General features: G+C 38.6%; 1 protein-coding gene across 1 annotated transcript in view; it reads left to right on the forward strand.

Annotated features, from left to right (window-relative positions):
* The window catches only part of BMP6 (bone morphogenetic protein 6), a 381,976-nt gene that overhangs the window by 283,712 nt on the left and 77,737 nt on the right, over positions 1–20,527 (forward strand). Inside the window, 1 exon segment of the mRNA XM_053714726.1 lies at positions 18,070–18,218. Coding sequence (XP_053570701.1) covers positions 18,070–18,218 — 149 coding nt within the window.

Below are 20,527 nucleotides of genomic sequence, written 5' to 3' on the forward strand. Positions count from 1 at the left end.
TATATATTGTGTTATATATATACACATATAGATACACCTACACACATACACAATATGTATAAACACACAGGCATTTATACATACATTGCTGTGATATTTGTATACTGTCAATACACTATATAATGAAACTGGAGTGCCCTTATTGTATTAAAATTATAGTGACTTTAAAGGGACATGACACCCACATTTTTTCTTTCATTATTTAGAAAGAGAATGCATTTTTAAACATCTATCGAATTTACTTCTATTATCTAATTTGTGTTATTCTCTTGATATTCTTTGCTGAAAAGCATATCTAGATATGCTCAGTAGCTACTGATTGGTTGCTGCACATAGAAGCCTCATGTGATTGGCTCACCCGTGTGCATTGCTTTTTCTTCAAATAAGGATATCTAAAAAATGAAGCAAAATAAATAATGGAAGTAAATTGTAATGTTGTTTAAATCTGTATGTTCTATCTGAATCATGAAAGAAAGATTTTGGGTTTAGTGGCCCTTTAATAAGAAATTCTTTCTAAAGGGCTAGTGCTTTACAAAAAAAAAAAAACGAAAGTCCTGACAATAGTTTGCTTTTTTTTTTTTTTTTACCATATCTGTCTCCTATTACTTTACACCATTTTTACAAGCAGGCTGGAGATACCCAACATTAAAACATAACTTATATTAAAAAAAAATATTTGTTAAAATAAAATTCCAAATGTTAAAATTACATTCTGCAGCTACTGGACTGGTATGTGTATATGCATAAAAATCACCTCAAGTGGATGTCATAGCTTTTATAGAGGTTTTTATAATCATTAAAGGGAAAAAAAATAATCTTTCTTAAAACTTCAATATATATTTTGATTATTTGTAATAAAGTACCTATTAAATGCTTTCAGCCGTTTTCTGTATATTTTTCATTAAAAATCTTTATTTTATGTTCTGACAAACTGCAGTGCGATTTAATTTGCATTTTAGACATGCAATATAGCGGCTGACCCGCCGCTGTCAATCCCAATCTTGGCAGCAACGGGTCAGCTGCTATATTGCATGTCTGAAATGCGACTGAAATCGCACTGCAGTTTGTCAGAACTAGATTGCTGGAGAGATGAATATATTTTGTATAGATCACCATATATCACAACACAAGTTGCACAACAGAACACTCTCCTATTTAATATACTCATCACTGGAATGTTACTATATTTTAAGATCCGTAACATACATTAGTGTTGTTGGTCAGTGCCACTGAAGGCAGACTGCCGCTTGCTCCTCCTATGTCCTAACCTACCAGCCTCAGTCTGTCTCACTCTCAACGCAAAGAATATATGCCATAGTAAATTTGGATGTTAATAGTTAACCTTAGTCACATCCAATTTACTATTGCTTATAATAACATCAGCATAGTAAATATGGCCACTGAGCATTCTATGTTAAACTGCACATGCGAATTCAGTTGATAACAAGTGCGCATGCGTTGTGGTTGTGATCCGGTCATGAATATTAAAATGACAACTGCTGCACTATTGGATGGAACACGTTACATTATTTAAAAAAAACACTGCCTACTTTTATGGGCGGTCAATCCACTCGAGTTATGAGATTTTCAAAGTTATTTATAAGGTGTTAAGATGCTTCATTTACAGGAAAAAGTAAGTTTATTTTATTATATAAATGCTGTTAATTCTAATACTGTCTTTTATTTCAGTACCATTGGGCTAAGGAACCTTTGTAAATATCTGAGTTCAAACGCAAAAAAAAACACCAGCATTGTGTCTGCTTAAAAATAATAGCTGTTTATTAGGTGCAGAAATCAATTGAAGTAAATTATTTTGGCTGTTTGCCCAGACTTATTTTGAAACAAATGTTTCTTAATATTGTACCCTATCTGTCTCTATACTGATGCCTGCTCTGTTAGTCAGTCCTGTCTAATATTGTATCCTTTCTGCAGACTAGCAGGTTGCCTGAGTTATGATTGACAGGAGCAGTATACTTTGTTGCAATGTCTGCTTTGCAGTCAGAGGTAAATGTATTTAGACTGTGTTCACTGTAGTCTGACAACAGCAGTGTTTAATAATTGCAGACCCTGGTTGATTAATGCTAGCGTTTCTCAGTATTTAGGGTGACCATATTGTCGCTTTAAAAAGGGAAACATATGAAAAATACATATGTCAGGGTTCTTATAATGGAACATTGTTCAAAGCATTTCTTTAAACAGCCTTGACATATGTTTTTTTCATGTGTCCCTTTTTAAAGCGGCAATATGGTTGCCCTATCAATATTGGGTATTTAGTAACATAATTAATATTCAAATGCCTCTTAAAAACGGAGATGCAAGCAACAAGTCACAGTAGCTTTAGAGCAGCTTAAAAAAAAACATAAATTTGCACAAACCCTCCCCACCATCTCCTGGGATGGTGTGGAGGAGTTTGCGCAAATTTACATTTTGCAATAAGGGACCTGGAGAAGCTTCCTAAAGTTCCTACCTTGAATAGAGTTGCAGCAAGTTGATTTCCCACTGACACAAGATCGTTACAGAGCAGGAAGCACTAGTCATACAGCATAGCTGCCTAGCTCTCTCCCCTTCTCCATTGCCTTCAACAGCTGAGCAACTGGCTAGCATGTGCACTGCTAGATGCTTCAGGCAAGCGGTGGCTGATGGATTGTTCTCTTTATAACATCCCTGCTTACACTTGTCAGACGCCTCTGCTAGGGCAGTTCAAAAAGCCCGCCTCCACTAGCGCATGCTCTCTATTTCTGGCAAGCTGTATAAAAATGAGCAGGGAGAGGAAGTGTGCGCTACAATAGCTCTCATTACATGTTCTTTTTTCACAGACAGCAGTGCCGCTGCAACATCTGCCTGCTCTAATTTGAAGGCTGTTGTCTAGACTGCTTTGTGCTTCCACCGGCCCTGAATAATGAGGGACCATTTTTCTAGTTGGAACGTAGTTCCCCCTGGAAAAATGGTGGAGGAACGCTGTTCCCAAGCGTTCCCACTGGACTCGACCCCTATTTCTATCCCATTAAATGGCCAGTAAACCTATGAAATAATGTTATATAATTCTGCACATAGTGCAGAATTATATAACATTAGCTTAGCTAACTTTATAACTGAAAGGATTTCAGAGATATTTTATTCAAAAATGGCATTTTCATGAACTCCGCTCCTGGCTCTACTGACCCGGTCTTAATTTTTGAGCAAAAAGAGGGGTACCAAAGGCACTACTGCAATCTATATTAAACCTAAATATCCCATTAATTTATATATTTAATTATAAACGGATTATGTTTGGGTAGAAGGTGCTGTGTATTAAGTTACAATGCAAACAAAGAATATAAGAGAGGAGAGGAAGGCTAATCGCCTCTTATAAAAGAATACACTAATAGTACTCAGAGGTTAAGGGTTAAATTAACAGCTTTAGAAAAAGGCTGTTAGTGGTTAAACAGCTTTCTTGAATTGACAAAATGTGGAGCAACTTGATTAAAACTTAACTTTTATTAGAACACACAAAAATGGAATTATAAAATTAAAAACACTCTCAGAAACTTGAAATCATGCGAGTATATGCTAATTTAAGAAGTTGATAGCCCAACACAAGTAATATATTGTGAGCTAATCTGGCTCTGGTGATTCCCTACCACATTAGTGTGCAAACCACTTGTGTAAGCTGCAGCGTATGTATTATGTTATTACTGCTGGTCCAATTCTTTATCAATTGAAATGTATAATAGCAATGATTGCACACTCTTTTATGCTAAGAGCGTTGAAGATGTTTTACAACAAGTGGTTAAATTATTGCCAAGGGGAAATGCACTCATAGATATTAACCAAGGGGTTAAAATTAGTAATTTCATATATTATGTATTGTTTACTATTGACCGTCTTAAGAACTTAAACGGACAATACTTGTTGATACAATGTGTCTATTATATTGATTCAGTATCTATGAACACATTCCTTAGTATGTTGATACAATATCTCCTTAATGTGGTTGTATATGTTTCTACCATTCACCCATTCAGTATGGAGCGGTAACAATTATAGTCAACTCACCTATGTACATCACCACTATAAATATATAGCTTTGCAAATCTGCTGTTGCAAATCTAATGTTGTATAAGGTAATAAGGCTATCGTAAGTTATACAATAAAGGTTACCTTTTGGTGGGACAAATTGCAGCCGCAGGGTTTGTGCAAGTAAAAAATGATATCTTTATTGTAAGATCATAGACAGGGTGTCAAACAAACTCAGGGGTACATTGAAACAATGGCAAACGTCCAACGCGTTTCCTGCCCGGAGGCACTTCGTCAGGGACTAAACTTGTACAAACATTAAACAACTTAAAAAGGCTTGTCTGCCTACGTCACAATGAGAGCACCTGCGTTTGTCATTCTCTGTACCCTTATTTTGATTTTTGCCAACTCTTATCCAATACGTCATAATGCCACCTATATAGGTATTATAAAAGGCACATAAATAAAGGATATTAACACATCATTTGAAACTTATGAATTGATTTTTTAATCAATTTCATGTTTCGAATTGGTGAAAATCAAAAATAACAAATATAAATTAATAATTACTAATTTTCACTACTATACTATAGTTAGCATCACATTTCAGAAAACCTCAATATGAGGCATGTCTTATTTTGTATCCAATGTTCAAAGTAGAAGCATCTTATCACTAGAATTAGAATGTAGATGCATCTTATCACTAGAACATGGGTTTTCCTACTTCACTTTATTTGAATTTTAACATCACATTTTCTTCACAAAGTTACACCCCTTGCCCTTTGTGTCCTAATGCTCAACGTAACTTAATATCTTAGTTAACGGAGGAATTGATCAAATAACATCAGTTAAATGTATCAAAAGTTGTTTTTGTTTAGTATCTCCCATTTCCAGTTGTCGGCTACATGCATATAACTATATCCCTGGTACCAATATAGTTTACGTGTATCTTACCAATATTATTGAAATTACGTATGAGATTTTACTTATTTCACTCTTTGAAAGTTTGATATTAGAATCAACTCCCATTTCCTCTGAGAGTCTGCAGTACATTGCTATAACAATTAGTTTAGATATTTTATTCTACATTTTTCTTTTCAACTTATTTGTATTGACATTTCTTTTTGTCTACCTACGGAGCAATGTTATTTTATTTTATTTTACATCTTATTAACTGTGTACTGATATAATCAACAACATGCTAGCACGGTCATTATACGTTTATATTGCATTCCCATAAGTAATTTACATTGATACAAGATTCATACACATTTATTACTTGGAATCCAATTTTAACTTATGCTAAGCCCTTTAAAAAGGTTCTTATTTTGACCGAGCATTAATCCGTTTCCATTGACAGTACTATTCTGTCCCTTTAATTGAAGTACACAGGTGCTCTCATTGTGACGTAGGCAGACAAGCCTTTTTAAGTTGTTTAATGTTTGTACAAGTTTAGTCCCTGACGAAGTGCCTCCGGGCAGGAAACGCGTCGGACGTTTGCCATTGTTTCAATGTACCCCTGAGTTTGTTTGACACCCTGTCTATGATCTTACAATAAAGATATCATTTTTTACTTGCACAAACCCTGCGGCTGCAATTTGTCCCACCAAAAGGTAACCTTTATTGTTTATCTGAGCTTTTGCTTTTGGATGCCGGAGGAGTGGATCCTTACCTTTCATGGGACAGCCTGAGTGAAAGATCAGTCGGCGACAAGAGTGGTGAGATTAACCTGCTTTACTTTAATTCCAGTCTACATGCTGAAACCTGTGTTTATTTGAACTTTACTTATCACCACACCCGAACGCTGTATGATTCTACCCTCAGTTTGTTACAACTGATTACTTCCACTGACTGCATGCTACATTGATTATGGTTTTGTTCAGAGCACCTGTTACAAGCTACATGATATCCACTCATTGTATCAGCTAAGCTACATTATTTGCATTGAATCAGTGATTTAGTTACAAAGTGCAGCATCTGCATCTGTGTGTGTTTCTGGTTCATATTGAGATCTACGTGTCTCATTTCAACTCCCAGCAGAGCTGCAAAATCAACATGGCGGAGGCCATACACACCAGCCGCAGGGCTAAATTTAACTCATTATTGCAGGGTGTCAGCTCAGGAGGTGAGACTCCAGAGGACATTTGTTCTGTTTTTGTATCAAGGGAAAAGAAGGAGATTAAGGAGTTAAAACTTTGGTGGGACATCGAGTTTTTGAAACTGTACATTAATGAAGGTAAAATACCTAGAGGTTTGCGGATGAAAAAATATCCTGCGTATGCCTCACAACGTTTGGAGTTCATGACCGAATGGAATAATACCTTGAGTTTATGTTCACTTACCTTAATGAAACAGCTACTCAAGGATAAGGAGTTGGAATACACTAAAACAAGTCAAGAACTAACAGATATTAAAACCTCCTGTGAGTTCTTTATTCATGATCCAAAATATAATGATTACTCTGTACAATTGGAGACGACTCTGAAAAAACTTGATGATGAACTAACAGAGAATAAACTAAAGAAATACCATAGAGACTGTAAGGATTATGAACTCAATACAGTCTATAATTGGACCACAAGCAAACGTAATACTGGGAAGCGAAATAACAACAAAAGAAAGACAACTGACAAGAAAGTCACCTTTTCCAGTTTTGAAACTGATGTCAGTGATGAGAGTCCACGGGCATCCACTCCTATCAGTGAACAGACCAATGCAAGCGATTTAACAGTTAAACCTAAGAAGGGATCCACTCATAGATCCATAGAAGAGATCACATCAACTGCTCATACTAGCAGTTCACATGGACCAGCCAATACCTTGGCAAAAAACGAACTAACTATGGAGGCGAGTCCAGTCACTCCGGCGAGATATCCAAGCAGAAGACCTTTAAGAGGAAGGGGTCGAGGTTCAAGGAAATAATAAGAGACATCCCTCACCAGGAAGATCTTAACGTGGTGAATTTATCGAGTACACAACTTAACAACGAAGAACTAAGCATATTATCCAAAGGCTTGGGGTTTGCGCCAAGCAGGGACTTTAACCTTTTTCGCACTCTTATCGATTTGAACAGGTTTACCAGAAAGCTTACACTAAAGAGACACTTTGCTATGGCGGAGAGGGTCTCTGCTCAAGAATCTGATGTTGACCCATTATTGAGGGATAATCTCCACGAAGAAGCTGTGAACGATATAAGTTTAAGCCTTCCTACCACTCATACAGATATTGATGAACTCAATTTTGTTGATCAATGTGAAATTGTCAATTTACTTTCACTTGAGAGTGAGAGTGCACGATCCAATTCACTTAACTTACACACACCTAAAGTTGCCACTAATGCCAGTAAATTTTTTTACCCCATACAAATGAGAGGTGACTTCATTGAAGTCTTTCAGAGCCTAGTGGAAAGGGACCTTCATGCCCTAGCAAAAGAAACCAATACCAGTCTTAATCCGAAACATGGCACAAGTAATAATCTGTCAAAGAAAGAGAGAAACACCTTGAGAAAATTACAAGACAATAAAACCCTTGTCATTCAAAATTCTGACAAGGGCGGCTGTATAGTTGTACAGGACAGGGCACAATACACTCGTGAAGCCCATAAACAACTTAGTGATAGTGCCACCTATCGGAAATTAACGTTTAATCCTACAAGACAATTTGTTAATGAATTAAATAACTTTCTTGACACGTCTGTTCAGGAGGGCATTATCACTAAGTTCAAAGCAGATTCATTAAAAACCCAATTTCCAACCACACCGGTTTTTAAACATCTACCTAAAATACACAAAAATAGGGAATGTCCTCCTGGTCGCCCTATCATTTCCAGTGTGGGGTCCCTTGGTGAAAAATTGGGGTCTTTTATTGATACAGTTCTACAACCGATTGTCCAGATAACCCCAGCATACCTTCGTGATACTAAACATTTGTTGAGGCTTTTAAACTGTTTACATATTGATGAGGGTGACACCTTACTTACTATTGATGTCACCTCATTATATTCTTGTATACCTCATAACCTAGGTATAGAGGCCTTAAAAGCCATGTTGAAGATGTACACTACATATGATGATAAGTTCATTGGATTTGTATGTGATGGTGCAAATTTTCTTTTGAATCACAACAACTTCACATTTGAAGGCACACACTATGTTCAAAATCAGGGCACCGCCATGGGTGCAAAGTTTGCACCATCATATACAAATCTATACCTAACCAATTTCGAATTTCTGAAAATATTCCACTATACCAATCCTTTCAGGTCACAGATAAAGTTCTACCGAAGATTTATTGATGACCTTGTAATAGTATGGAGTGGAGATACAAACTCCATACCTCCGTTCTTAGAATATCTTAATGCAAACCGCTATAACTTAGGATTTACTTACACCGCATCTAAACATAGTATTCCATTTCTAGATATCACATTAACGTTAGACACTTTATCTCATTCAGTCCTTACCTCCACATTCAGAAAACCCACATCTGGCAACACAATTTTACGAGCTGACTCCCACCATCCAGTACATCTTAAGATGGCCATTCCCAAGGGACAATATATGCGTCTCAGACGTAACTGTACCAATCTTAATACATACAAAGAACAAGCTTCATCCCTCACACAGCGTTTACAAATTAGAGGGTATGACATGAGCACACTAGAAAAAGTCAGCAAAGAAGTGGAACTTATGCACAGGGATACTCTGTTGCAAGATGCCCCAAAAGATAAACATCGTGACAAAAAATGCTTTAAATCTCCTATAACTTTTTCAACTCGTTATAGTAGACAATTCAACTGCATTAATAACATCATCAGAAAATATTTACCTGTCTTAGACAGAGATGCATTGTTACATGATTCGTTACAGAACCAGGGCATCAGGGTTGTTAGTAAAAAAGCTACAACGCTTGGAAACTACTTAGGTAGAGATTTTTCAACTAAAGCAAGTTCTTCCTGGCTCCTGCCGGAAGTTGGATTTTTTAGATGCAGGAAAACCCCTTGCAAGAGCTGTGAGTTTGTAGTCCCTGGTAATGAGTTTAGGTCCACAGCCACAGGTAACTGTTTTGACATTAGATTTAGATTGAACTGCAATTCTAAATTTGTGGTTTATTTAATTAGCTGCAATATCTGTCACAAGCAATATGTAGGTAGGACGACGCGGCTTCTGAAGGACAGGATCAGGGAGCATTTACTCTCTATCAAACATGATCCGCCCTCTACTCCAGTAGCTAAACATTTTGCTAATCACTTTATATCTCTAGGCATTACTGTTAACGATACCAATTTAAAGAGAATGTTCAGTTTTCAAGGCATTGACCACGCCCCCCATGACATCAGAGGGGGAGATAGGTCTGCCACACTAAACAGAAAAGAAGCCTTTTGGATCTTTAACTTATTAACTGGAGCACCAAATGGCATTAACAAAATTACTGATCTCAGATATTTTGTAGATTAATGGTTTTCTTTAATGTGTATTAACATCTTAAACTGTTTACCAAAGAAATATCACCTACAGTTCTTAATCCCATTCTCCTATGTCTACTCATAGCTTATAAAAGCAACATTTGTTCTTCACTAGCTTAAGCTAGTTTATTATTACTATTGAGTATTATTCTGACGGGCAAGAGGCGAAGACACTGTGCACCTGTTACATACACTGAGTATTTCCTCAAGCATTAGTTAGCTTTATTATTTCCACTATTTACAGTAATTAGTTTCTTTCACAAGCACAACTTTCACCATTTTTTCACATAAATTTCTTTAAAGCGTTTGTCATTCTCTGTACCCTTATTTTGATTTTTGCCAACTCTTATCCAATACGTCATAATGCCACCTATATAGGTATTATAAAAGGCACATAAATAAAGGATATTAACACATCATTTGAAACTTATGAATTGATTTTTTAATCAATTTCATGTTTCGAATTGGTGAAAATCAAAAATAACAAATATAAATTAATAATTACTAATTTTCACTACTATACTATAGTTAGCATCACATTTCAGAAAACCTCAATATGAGGCATGTCTTATTTTGTATCCAATGTTCAAAGTAGAAGCATCTTATCACTAGAATTAGAATGTAGATGCATCTTATCACTAGAACATGGGTTTTCCTACTTCACTTTATTTGAATTTTAACATCACATTTTCTTCACGAAGTTACACCCCTTGCCTTTTGTGTCCTAATGCTCAACGTAACTTAATATCTTAGTTAACGGAGGAATTGATCAAATAACATCAGTTAAATGTATCAAAAGTTGTTTTTGTTTAGTATCTCCCATTTCCAGTTGTCGGCTACATGCATATAACTATATCCCTGGTACCAATATAGTTTACGTGTATCTTACCAATATTATTGAAATTACGTATGAGATTTTACTTATTTCACTCTTTGAAAGTTTGATATTAGAATCAACTCCCATTTCCTCTGAGAGTCTGCAGTACATTGCTATAACAATTAGTTTAGATATTTTATTCTACATTTTTCTTTTCAACTTATTTGTATTGACATTTCTTTTTGTCTACCTACGGAGCAATGTTATTTTATTTTATTTTACATCTTATTAACTGTGTACTGATATAATCAACAACATGCTAGCACGGTCATTATACGTTTCTATTGCATTCCCATAAGTAATTTACATTGATACAAGATTCATACACATTTATTACTTGGAATCCAATTTTAACTTATGCTAAGCCCTTTAAAAAGGTTCTTATTTTGACCGAGCATTAATCCGTTTCCATTGACAGTACTATTCTGTCCCTTTAATTGAAGTACACAGGTGCTCTCATTGTGACGTAGGCAGACAAGCCTTTTTAAGTTGTTTAATGTTTGTACAAGTTTAGTCCCTGACGAAGTGCCTCCGGGCAGGAAACGCGTCGGACGTTTGCCATTGTTTCAATGTACCCCTGAGTTTGTTTGACACCCTGTCTATGATCTTACAATAAAGATATCATTTTTTACTTGCACAAACCCTGCGGCTGCAATTTGTCCCACAAAAAGGTAACCTTTATTGTTTATCTGAGCTTTTGCTTTTGGATGCCGGAGGAGTGGATCCTTACCTTTCATGGGACAGCCTGAGTGGAAGATCAGTCGGCGACAAGAGTGGTGAGATTAACCTGCTTTACTTTAATTCCAGTCTACATGCTGAAACCTGTGTTTATTTGAACTTTACTTATCACCACACCCGAACGCTGTATGATTCTACCCTCAGTTTGTTACAACTGATTACTTCCACTGACTGCATGCTACATTGATTATGGTTTTGTTCAGAGCACCTGTTACAAGCTACATGATATCCACTCATTGTATCAGCTAAGCTACATTATTTGCATTGAATCAGTGGTTTAGTTACAAAGTGCAGCATCTGCATCTGTGTGTGTTTATCGTAAGTTATACCCCAATATAATTATATAGACTCTCCTATGAAATAGGGAATGGCTATCTTATAATAATTAGGGATTCAATTCCAATATATCCCTTACCGGAAGATTAGATATATCAACACCAATACAAAGGTATCTGATAGCTTCAAGAGCGCTGTGTATATAAACAGCTATGTGCTCAATGATACACGTTTGTGTATGTTCTGACACAAACAAAAGTTCCATAAGGTGAATTAAGTTCCGGTCAGATATTTATTTGAAAAGGTTAGCTTTTACATCTTACACCTGTATTTTTAAATAGATTTAAGGCAGTGGTTAATTCTTGCTATACCCATGAGATTTACAATGCAGTGCATGAGCGTAAAAATTAGCTAAGTAAATTGTTCGAACCGTTGTCTTGTTGTAATATTTTACGGGCTCAACATTGCTTAAGACCAGTAAGTGAGCTAAATTCAAGTAACATGAGGCTGTCTAAAAACAAGGAGCTCCAAGGACTCCTCACTAATTCCCTAGCGTCCTAACATGTTTCGCCTTTACGGCTTTGTTTCACCACTAACAGCCTTTTTCTAAAGCTGTTAATTTAACCCTTAACATCTGAGTGCTATTAGTGTATTATTTTATAAGAGGCAATTGTCCGTCCTCTCCTCTCTTATATTCTTTGTTTGCAAGGGTCTTAATTTGCCTAAGCACATCATGGGCATGCTGTCTAGTCACAGCCGGCCCAATCGCGTAATTTTACTGAATGTAGCTCGCTCCCACTCTTGTCTGGTAGTGGGAGCGAGCTACATTCACTTTAATGGTGCGATCGGGCTGGCTGTGACAGCGTGCCTGCATTGCTCTTATGCAAATTAAGACATGCTCAGTAGAGCCAGGAGCGGCGTTCATGAAAATGCAATTTTTTAATAAAATATCTCTGAAATCCTTTCAGTTATTGGCACTAAGCTAATGTTATATAATTCACTATGTGCAGAATTATATAACATTATTTTGTAGGTTTACTGGCCCTTTTGACAGTTGAAATAAACAATTTCATATTTTTGAACCATTTAACTAGGATGAAGAAAACACAAGTATCACTTAGTTCCGTATTAGTTATTAATGATGTATGATCACTAAAAAGAGTAAAAAGACACAAAAAGTTCATTATTAAGCTTATAAGACTTTTTTGTTTAAAATTATAATAAATATCTACCAATTAGTGTGAACTTATATAAATACATTCATGTATACATCTTGTGCTTAAAGGAACACTAAACACCTTATAATTACAAGACATTTCTGTTGTTGTGCTATAGAATAGCATATTAGCCAGGCCTAAACATTTTTAAAACAAATTACCAGCTTGTTTGCTACAGTTTGTTTTTCAATAGCCAATCTCCTCCCACAACTTGCTTTATTTGGAGGAGCAAATTCAGGCATGCTTCTGGTTAACACAAGGCTAGCTACTGTTATTATGCTAGTATTAGGTGCATTGTTTTGTAGCTGTTATCTACTAATGCCTATTAGGATAAGATATGTAGCAGGGTTAATCTTAGCATTTAGGCACACTAAAGTATTTTTTTTCTATGTACGCATCACAAATAACTTACTGCACTATAAAAGATCTACATGCAATATAAATGTTTACAAGTCTAATTTTATACATTGTTTTATCAGCCCAGGACACACCTATTGAAAAGCCACTTGAATGTGGTCTTTTTGTGTTTCCTTTTTGTGTTTCCATTGGTAATGACCAAATAGAGACAGATTAAAAACAAGGTTCAGCACATATCAACCAATCACTGCGCAGAATGTAAGTGTCAGGTTTCTTCATTCTGCAGAATGCACTTCAGCCTCTTTTGGGGATTTTTTTTAATTAAGCATAATGAAACATTTCATAAGGAATGCAACTTTGAGTTTAATAACTCTTTAACAATATATAGGGGTATATTTATCAATGTGCGAACGGACATGATACAAAGTAGCGTATCATGGCTGCTGCACATCGATAAATGCTGACAGCATACGCTGTCGGCATTTATCATTGTACCAGCAGTTCTTTTGAACTGCTGGTGCAATGCCGCCCCCTGCAGATTCGTAGCCAATCGGCCAATAGCAGGGGGTGTCAATCAACCCGATCAGTGTCGAATGCTGCTGAGAGGTCTAGGAAAATGAGGGCGGCGTTCTCTCCTCGGTCGAGTAGGACGAGGATGTCGTCTGTGGCGGCGAGGAGGGCAGTCTCGGTGCTGTGGTTGCTCCTGAAACCGGATTGTGAGGGTTCCAGGGTGTGGTTGGCTTCAATGTAGTCAACGAGTTGCGCGTTGATGGACTTCTCGATGACTTTGGCCGCAAAGGGGAGCAAAGAGATTGGGCGGTAGTTCTTTGGATCATTGGGGTCAGCCGTGGGTTTTTTCAGTAGGGGTTTTAATTCTGCGTGCTTCCAGTCATCTGGGAAGGTGCCGGTTTCGATGGAGCAGTTGATGGTGCTGCAGAGCTCGGGGGCAATGGTGTCAACCGCTTTTTTGAAAATGTGATGCAGGCATGGGTCCGAGGGTGCTCCGGAGTGGATCGATCTCATGATCCTGATGGTGTCCTCTGTGGTGAGGGGGCTCCAGATGGTCAGTGGGGGGTAGGCGGTGGTGTATTTGGGTGAGGTATCGGTGGGAGTTGGTGGGTAGGCAGTGGTGGGTGAGTTCTGGGGCACGAAGCTGTCATAGATATCGACAATCTTGCGGTGGAAGTACATTGCGAGGTTATCGCAGAGGTCCTGGGAGGGCGGGATGTCGTTGGTGTTGCTGTTGGGATTGGAGAATTCCTTGATTACTGTGAACAGCTCCTTGCTGTTGTGGACGTTGGCATTGATTCTATCTTGGATAGCTGTCTTCTTGGTGGTTTTGATGAGGTGGTGGTGGGTAGGGATGGCTTCTTTGTAGACTGTTTTATTTGAGGGGGTCTTGCTGGATCTCCAGGTCCTTTCCAATCGCCTGCAGTGGCGTTTGGAGTCCTGGAGGGCAGGGGTGAACCAACTAGCCTTGTTGGTGGGTTGGCGGTTGGACGGTTTTTTGAGAGGGACGAGGGTGTTGGCGCAGTCTGTGAGCCAGTGGTGGAGGTTGCGGGCGGAGGAGTTGGCATCTGTGGAGGTGGCTGGGGGGCACTTGTTCAGGGTGGAGTGCAGTTGGTCTTCGGTGATGTTGTTCCAGTTTCTGCGGGGTGGGTGGTGCTGCCGGAGGTGTGCGGTGGGTTTGTTGAAGGAAAAATGTATGCAATGGTGGTCGGTCCAATGGAGTTCGGTGATGTGGTTGACTGAGATGTGGTTGCCTGCAGAGAAGATAGGGTTAAGTGTGTGTCCGGCTGAGTGGGTTGGGGAGTTGATGAGTTGCTTTAGACCGATGGTTCCAAGGTTTTCTAAGAGGTTGGCAGTGTTGGGGTCATTAGGGTTGTCTAGGTGGAAGTTGAGGTCACCGAGGAGGATGTAGTCTGTTGAGGGGAGGGTGTGGGGTTTGATGAGGTCGGTGATAGAGTCACAGAAGGCAGGACGAGGTCCGGGAGGTCTGTAGATGAGGGTGCCACAGAGGGTAGTGTTGGGACTGACCTGGATCTTGAAGTGTAGGTGTTCCAAGCCTGGTGAGTGGTAGTCGGAGCTGGTTGTGACGTGGAGGGAGTGTTTGTGGACGATGGCGATGCCTCCTCCCGGTTGGTTGCTGCGGTCCTTGTGGGAGATCTTGTATCCGTCAGGGATGGCGATGGCGATGTCCGGCATTGATGTGGCGGACGCGCAGCAACTTCCATTAAATAGGTGGTGGGAGGGCTGGGAGGCGGGGAGCAGGGCAGTGGCTGTAGGAAGAAAGTTAAACAAAGGGAGTTACCTGTTCTGTGCTGGTAGGCAGGGGGAGGGCAGTGGCTGTGGCATGGGATTGACAAGCATGAAGGAGAGCAGGCTGGAAGTGGCTGCAGTCTCAGAGTAAGGCAGCAGCAACTTCCATTAAATAGGTGCTGGGAGGTGGGAGGGCTGGGAGGCGGGGGGCAGGGCAGTGGCTGTAGGAAGAAAGTTAAACAAAGGGAGTTACCTGTGCTGTGCTGGTAGGCGGGGGGAGGGCAGTGGCATGGAGAGACAAGCAGATTTGCATAATCAACAGAATGCATGATAAAAATAGAATGCAATAGCACATAGGGGCCGATTTATCATGTGTCGGACAGACATGATCCGCTGTAGTGTAGCGTACGCTGTCTGCATTTATCATTGCACAAGCATCCGATTGGGATGATTGCTGTCCGGCGCCTCAGAGGTGGTGGACGAGTTAAGGAGCAGCGGTTTTAAGGCCACTATTTTTTAACTTATGTTTCAGGGGAACTTGAAACTACGGGGCTAGATTGCAGTATCTGCTGCTTGATAACTCTACCACTTAGGGGCCAAATTATCAAGCTCCGAAAGGAGCTTGATGCCCCCGCCGGAAACAGTAGTTATGAAGCAGCGGTGTAAAAACCGCTGCTCCATAACTTGTCCTCTGCCTTTGAGGCTGCGGTCTTCAATCCACAAGATCCTATACGATCGGGCTGATTGACACCCCCTGCTAGTGATCGATTGGCTGTGAATCTACAGTGGGGCAGCATTGCACAAGCAGTTCACCAGAACTGCTTGTGCAATGATAAATACAGACAGCTTCATCGTATCATGTCCGTCCGCACTTTAGTAAATCGTCCCCATTGTCTGAACTTCTAATGAGTAGTAGATTTTTTTTCTGACAAATTTAAGTTATGTCTATTTCCACTCCTCCTGTACCATGTGACAGCCATCAGCCAATCACAAATGCATATACGTATATTCTGTGAACGTTTGCACATGCTTATTAGGAGCTAGTGACTCAAAAAGTGTAAATATAAAAAACTGTGCACATTTTGTTAATGGAAATAAATTGAAACAATGTATAAAATGTCCTGCTTTATCTGAATCATGAAAGTTTAATTTTGACTTAAAGGGCCACTAAACCCAAAATATTTCTTTCAGGATTCAGATAGAGAATACAAATTTAAACAATATTACAATTTACTTCTATTATTTATTTTGTTTCATTTTTTAGCTATCCTTAGTTGAAGAAAAAGCAATGCACATGGGTGAGCCAATCACACAAGGCTTCTATGTGAAGTAACCAATCAGTAGCTACTGAGCATATCTAGATATGCTTTTTTAGCAAAGAATATCAAGAGAATAAAACAAATTAGATAATAGAAGTAAATTAGAAAGATGTTTAAAATTGCATTCTCTTTCTAAATCATGAAAGAAAAAAATGTGGGTTTCATGTCCCTTTAAGTGTCCCTTTAACATTTAAAACAAAATGGGTAATATTTGCATTTATTCACATTGGAAGTAAGCATGCACAAGTGGTTTTTATTAATCACTTTTTACACCAAATAAACTATTTGCAGTTCTCTGATAATGGGGAAAGATGGAGTTTCAAGAAATTGGATGTATTAAAAAAAAAAAAAAAAATCCTCTTTGGGTCAATGGACTAAGGTTAAAGTTACATAAAATCTCACATTTTTCTTTAGTGATTCAGATAGACAATACCATTTTAAAAAACTTTATTATTTACTTCAATTGTCTAATTTTCTTTATTCTCTTGGTATACTTTGTTGATGAAGCACTACTTGTAACTAGCTGAACACATCCAGTGAGCCAATAACATGGGGCATTTAAGTGCAGTTCATGAGCCTTCATAGATATCATTTTCAACAAAGGATACCAAGAGAACAAAACAAATTACATAATAGAAGCGAATTGGAAAGTTGATTAAAATCACATGCTCTATCTGAATCATGAACAAAAAAAGGATTTTTTTTTGGAGTTTCATGTCCCTTTAAGTATTATTACAAACTTTTATTACAAAGCAAGGTCATCACATAATAATGTTGAAAATTGAGCTTATGTGGATCCAGGACATAGCTATAGATATTTCAGAACATCAGTACATTGGTGAACTAAATTGCCCAGTGCCATAACAAATTTCTAAAGCTAGCTGAAGCTAAACTCAGCATTATTACACTTTTTCTATTGATACCTAACTGCATAATTTGAAATTTAGAAAAACTATTTTCCCCTTTGTCCATACTGTATTTTGTCACCTCTTTCCCACTGTCATTCTGACTGAAGTGTATGCACAGTGCTTGCACACTATCAGAGTCTTTGGGGCCGATTTATCAATGTCTGTCCGAGATGATACACTGTAGCGTATCATGTCCGACAGACATTGCTGAATGCTGACAGCATACGCTGTCAGTATTTAACATTGCACAAGCAGTTCTGGTGAACTGCTTGTGCAATGCCGCCCCCTGCAGATTGGCCACTAGCAGGGGGTGTCAATCAACCTGATCGTATAGGATTGGGCAGATTGGAGACCGCAGCCTCAGAGGCAGCGGACCAGTTAAGGATCAGAGGTCTAAAGCCTCGCGCAGAAACAGGGGCATCAGGAGCCATCCGGCCCTTGATAAATCGTCCCCTATGTATGCTGCATTGGCTCCAGAGTATTAGCTCCATATGCATATAAAAAGATCTCTTCTCAGTGTTATTTAGAAGCAGGATTTTTTCACAGAAAGTCATAATCTCTATAGTCCCATTTAATTTCATGCAATTTTAGTAACGCATAATTTATTGGCTATATATTTGGAAATCTGTAATTTTTCTCTGAACTGTTTCCACACTAGGGACACAGAATTTTTCTTGTTGGACACCCAGACCGTATGGGCTACTGATGAGGGATGGCTGGAGTTTGATATTACAGCAACCAGCAATCTGTGGGTTATGAACCCTCAACACAATCTAGGACTTCATCTGAGTGTGGAAACCAAACATGGTAAGACTAAGTTATGTTTTTAACAGCAGACATGTATTTTGTTCTGACAGTATAAAAAGGGGCAAAAACAAGGTCAAAGTTGTCTGAAACACCACTAGGTGACTCAACCACCATTGTGACTTTTTGTTTTCTTGTACCTATAGATTCTAAACTAGCACGTGTACTTACTATTATAATAGTCAGACCTTAAAAGAAGTCATTCAAGCCCAGTGCATGATCTAGTTACTATGCTTGGTGGCCAAATTGCACCAAATACAATATATAGAACTAGATTACAAGTTGGGCTGACTGTTGCGCTCAAGCGATATTGGCTTTTTTCACGCAATGGAAAGAGCACTCATATTACAAGTTTAAAGTAAATGCGATCAAGAGAGCACAATTTTACGCTCAACTTGTAAGCTCGACTCAAAACCTTGCATAAGGTGTAGTGCATTAAAAAAAGTTGCACTAAACACAGCATAAATACATTGAAAATTACAGTTACACTCATATAAACACAATGGCCTCTAGTTATCAAGCCGTCAACCGCAAATACGCTGGAATTCCGCAGTGTATTTGTGGCGAGGCTGATTCACCATAGTTATCAACCCCTACTGCCCGGCAAAGGTAGAATATAGTGACGTAACCTACGATCCGCCGGACTCAATCCAACACAGATCGATGGTTACGTCACTACAGATGTTCCGAATGCAAGTTCGGCACAATCTGACTACTTTTGGTAGTTATCAAACTACTACCAGGTACGCTCTGCACTATTCCGGCCCAGCGTACCTGGTTTTCAATCCGCCGCCCTGGAGGCGGCGGATCCCATAGGAATCAATGGGAGTCTGACCATAGCGAAAGCTCATGTTCGCTGCTGCCCGATATCCCATTGATTCCTATGGGAGATGTCTGCACCTAACACTCTAACATGTACCCCGAGTCTAAACACCCCTAATCTGCCCCCCTACACTGCCGCAACTAAATACATTTATTACCCCCTAAACCGCCGCTCCCGGACCCCGCCACAACTATATTAAACATGATAACCCCTAAACCGCCACTCCCTGACCCCCCGCCACCTACATTATACATATTAACCTCTAATCTGCCGCCCTCTATACCGTCACCACCTACATAAACTTATTAACCCCTATCCTGCGGATCCCGGACCCCACCGCAACTAAATAAATTGTTTAACCCCTAAACCGCCACTCCCGAACCCCGCTGCCACCTATATTAAAGTTATTAACCCCTATCCTGCCCCCCCTATACCACCGCCACCTATTTTAAAATTATTAACCCATAAACCTAAGTCTAACACTAACCCTAACCCCCCCTAACTTAAATATTATTTTAATAAATCTAAATAATATTACTCGTATTAACTAAATTATTCCTATTTAAAAATAAATACTTACCTGTAAAATAAACCCTAAGATAGCTACAATATAAAGAATAGTTACCTTGTAGCTAGCTTGAGGTTTTATTTCTATTTCACAGGCAATAATAATTATATTGTAGCTATTTTAGGATTTATTTTTATTTTACAGGCAACTTTTTATTTATTTTAACTAGGTACAATAGTTATTAAATAGTTATTAAATATTTAATAACTACCTAGCTAAAATAAGTACAAAATTACCTGTAAAATAAATCCTAACCTAAGTTACAATTAAACCTAACACTACACTATCATTAAATTAAATAAATTACCTACAATTACCTAAAATTAAATTAAATAAACTAAACTATAGTAGAAAAAAAAAAAAAAACACTAAATTACAGAAAATAAAAAAGAATTACAAGAAGTTTAAACTAATTACACCTAATCTAAGCCCCCTAATAAAATAATAAAGCCCCCCCAAAATAAAAAAAATGCCCTACCCTATTCTAATTTACCAAGTAACCAGCTGTTTTACCAGCCCTTAAAAGGGCTTTTTGCGGGGCATTGGCCCAAAGTAATCAGCTCTTTTACCTGTAAAAAAAATACAACCCCCCCCAACATTAAAACCCACCACCCACATACCCCTACTCTAACCCAACCAAACCCCCCTTAAAAAAACCTAACGCTAACCCCCTGAAGATCACCCTACCTGGAGCCGTCTTCACCCATCCGGGCCATAATCTTCATCCAAGGTGCGCAGAGGAGGTCCTCCATCCAGCAGAAGTCTTCATCCAGGCGGCGTCTTCAATCTTCATCCATCCGGAGCGGAGCCATCTTCAAAGGAGCCGACATGGAGCCATCCTCTTCAACCGACGACTGAACGACGAATGAAGGTTCCTTTAAGGGACGTCATCCAAGATGGTGTCCCTCGAATTCCGATTGG

The sequence above is a fragment of the Bombina bombina genome, chromosome 5, assembly GCF_027579735.1.
Source record: "Bombina bombina isolate aBomBom1 chromosome 5, aBomBom1.pri, whole genome shotgun sequence".
NCBI classification, from domain to species: Eukaryota; Metazoa; Chordata; class Amphibia; order Anura; family Bombinatoridae; genus Bombina; species Bombina bombina.